Source organism: Arachis duranensis, chromosome 4, assembly GCF_000817695.3.
Source record: "Arachis duranensis cultivar V14167 chromosome 4, aradu.V14167.gnm2.J7QH, whole genome shotgun sequence".
Lineage (NCBI taxonomy): Eukaryota > Viridiplantae > Streptophyta > Magnoliopsida > Fabales > Fabaceae > Arachis > Arachis duranensis.
Window position 1 is genome coordinate 120,298,025 of NC_029775.3, and position 3,066 is coordinate 120,301,090.

A 3,066-nucleotide genomic window follows, 5' to 3' on the forward strand; every position below is an offset into this window, starting at 1 on the left:
TACTATAATTGACTTTTTCATTTTATAATAAAAATAACAGTAGCACGAGGAATCCAAAATAACAATTTAATAAAATAATATGACTATATATCAGTTAAAAGAAATTCGGCATATGTATTTTCAAATTGGAAGTTGGAACTCCCAAAAGACAGGCAAAGGCAAACAAGATGACTACATCTCTGTAAAAGGAAGGATTACCTGTTGCTGACAGTGAACATCTCTTCATTTTGGTTCATGACAATATGGTCAAGGGGGCAATATTTCTCCCCTGTTGTCTGATCATGGACTACAGCATGGCGGTGACTGAAAGTTCCTCTTTCAACATCCTGACCACTTAATCGAACATGATTGCCTTCAACTACTAATGTAGCAAAAGCAAGTGCTTCTGCAAAACCCCAGTCAATATCTTCCCCTGTTTCAATCATTTGGGCACGCTGCTCATAAATCCTCTTCACTGCTTTATGAGGTGTGAAATTCTCCGGGATGGTTGTGATTGCTTTCCCAACATTCTTCAAAATTTCTGGTTTCACACTGCAGGAAAAAGATCACATATTTCAGCAGTGTTGTACAGATAACAGAAAATACCAATGGAAAACGAACATGAAATGTACCATACCCAGTATTTCGGATACGTGAAATCTGCTCAGGTGACTTGAAACCTAGCCAATACGCTGAAAGCCAATCCCTTCGTTTTGGAATGTAATCTTTACTAGCTGAAAATTCTTCATTTAGAATTGAAGTGACTTTTTTGTTTATTCTATCAATGTCCTCTTTTGTCACCTCCCCAGTTTCCAGTAGTTTCTTCTGATAGATCTCAAGGGCTGAAGGATGGCTGCGGATGACCTATACAGGGGAGAAAGTTGCAAGTCCAATTAATTAGTCCCAAAGCCACATGCATATAAAAAGAAGAAAGTACAAAAGGCATAATAACCAAATGGGCTAACCTTATACATCTTAGGCTGCGTGAAAGATGGTTCATCAATCTCATTGTGACCAAATCGACGGTAGCACACTAAGTCGACAACCACATCTGAATGGAAAGTCTGGCGCCACTCAGCTGCAAGTTCACAGGCATGCACAACTGCTTCCACATCATCACCATTCACATGAAAGATGGGAGCATCTAAAGCCTTGGCAACGTCAGTGCAATACTGTGAAGACCTGCCAGACATTGGATCAGTTGTAAATGCAACTTGATTGTTGAAGACAATATGTATAGTTCCACCAGTAGTATAATTTGGAAGAGCACTAAGATGCAGGGTTTCATAGACGACACCCTGTCCAGCAAAACTACCATCTCCATGAATCAATATACCCATGTTTTTTGTTCGGTCCACATCATTTGAGTAGTACTGCTTTGCTCGAGTTTTCCCAACAACAACAGGGTTGACAGCTTCCAAGTGACTAGGATTTGCCACTAAAGACAAATGTATCCTCCCGCCACCACGTGTAGGGCGATCATAAGACGTTCCTAAGTGATACTTAACATCACCAGTTCCTGTGTAAAGCCCAACTTCATCCTCAGGCTGATGACCACCACTAAACTCACAAAAGATTTGACGGAGTGGCTTGCGAACAACATTACCCAAAACATTCAGTCTTCCACGATGTGCCATTCCTATAACTATGCTCTCAACCCCAAGATCAGAAGCACGATCGAACATCTCTTTCATGCCTGGAATAAGTGTCTCACCTCCTTCAAGTCCAAACCTCTTTGCTGAAGTCCACTTGGTGGCTAAGAAGTTCTCAAACAGTGTACTCCAAGCAAGCCTATCGAAAATAACCTCACGGCGCTCCCGGTTATACTGTGTAGGGGTAGGGGTTTCAATCTTCTCCCTTAGCCAATTACACTTGTTGCGGTCTGCAATGTGCATATACTCATATCCAATGCTTCCACAATAAGCCTGCTCTAGCCGTGTCAGAATGGACCTAAGGGTTTGCACAGGACGATTCTCGGACAAAAAGCCAGACATCCTCCACACCCCCAAGAAGAATTCCCTATCGAGATCAGCCTCAGTAAAACCGTAAAGGGCAGGGTCCAAATCATCAGGGATTTCTCTCTCCTCCAAAGCCAAAGGGTCCAATTTGGCCTTCATATGGCCATTCACCTGGTATGCCCTCACCAGCAACAACAATCTCATACTCTCCTGAATTGTTTGGCCAGAAATCCCAGGCGATGTGGCAGCTTGACCCACAAAGTTCCTAAAGAAATTGTCCCATGACTCATCAACACTGTTGGGATCAGCCTCCCAAGCTCTCTGAAGCTCCTCCAAGTACACGCTGCTTGTCCCATCCAAGAAGCTATCGGTCAACCTTGAAAGGGGCACAGCACGGGGTACAGGTGCAGCTTGCTCCTTGGACTTGAAAAAAGTGGTGTGGAATCCTCTACCCTGTGATGATGGTGGTGCTTGTGATGATGGGAAGACCCTAGCCCTTGACACCAGATACGAGGATCTACCCTGAGAAAGGGTCCTCCTAATTGCATGCTTTGCAATGCTGGCTCCAGCTCTAAACCATGCCATTGGATCTCAATCCAAAACAACTAATCAACAATATCACCAAAATTTTATTTCTTTAGTTCCTTCCAAAGATCTTCACTACTCAAGTTCTTCCTTTATCATAGGCACACATCTAACGCACACATACAAAAAACCAATCAGGGTCAGCTAAAACAAACAAATTAAAAAAAAAACTATCATCTCCAACGCCAGAAAACAATAGATGCAGCATTTATGTCTAATCAATAGATATAAAAGATTCAACTTTTAATTACAAAAATAGAAAGAAAAAAAAAGGGCAGGATTTTGAAAGATCCATAGATTCAAGTCTAACAAAACATTAAGTGTATGAATCGAAACGAGAAAAAATTTATTAAAAAAAATGTGATAACTTGAAGGGGGGAAATAGTAGGTGAAGAGAGGAATTACAAGGGAAGAAGAAGAAGAACCTGAAGAGAGAATTGTACAGAAAATGGAAAGAGGGGCGAAGCGAACCCTAGTAGCGGTGAAGCGAAGCGAGTAAGTGCTGGAATGGGAAAACTGAAAAGAGTAAAAATGAAAGCTTTTT

The 3,066-nt window shown here is 41.7% G+C and overlaps 1 protein-coding gene across 1 annotated transcript in view; it reads right to left on the reverse strand.

Annotated features, from left to right (window-relative positions):
• Window positions 1-3,066, reverse strand: part of LOC107486408 (uncharacterized) — a gene marked incomplete in the record, with an annotated part of 5,584 nt that extends 2,518 nt beyond the window's left edge. The window contains 4 exon segments of the mRNA XM_016106938.3: window positions 199-531; window positions 617-843; window positions 945-2,631; window positions 2,948-3,066. Of these exon segments, the coding sequence (XP_015962424.1) occupies window positions 199-531; window positions 617-843; window positions 945-2,522 (2,138 nt within the window).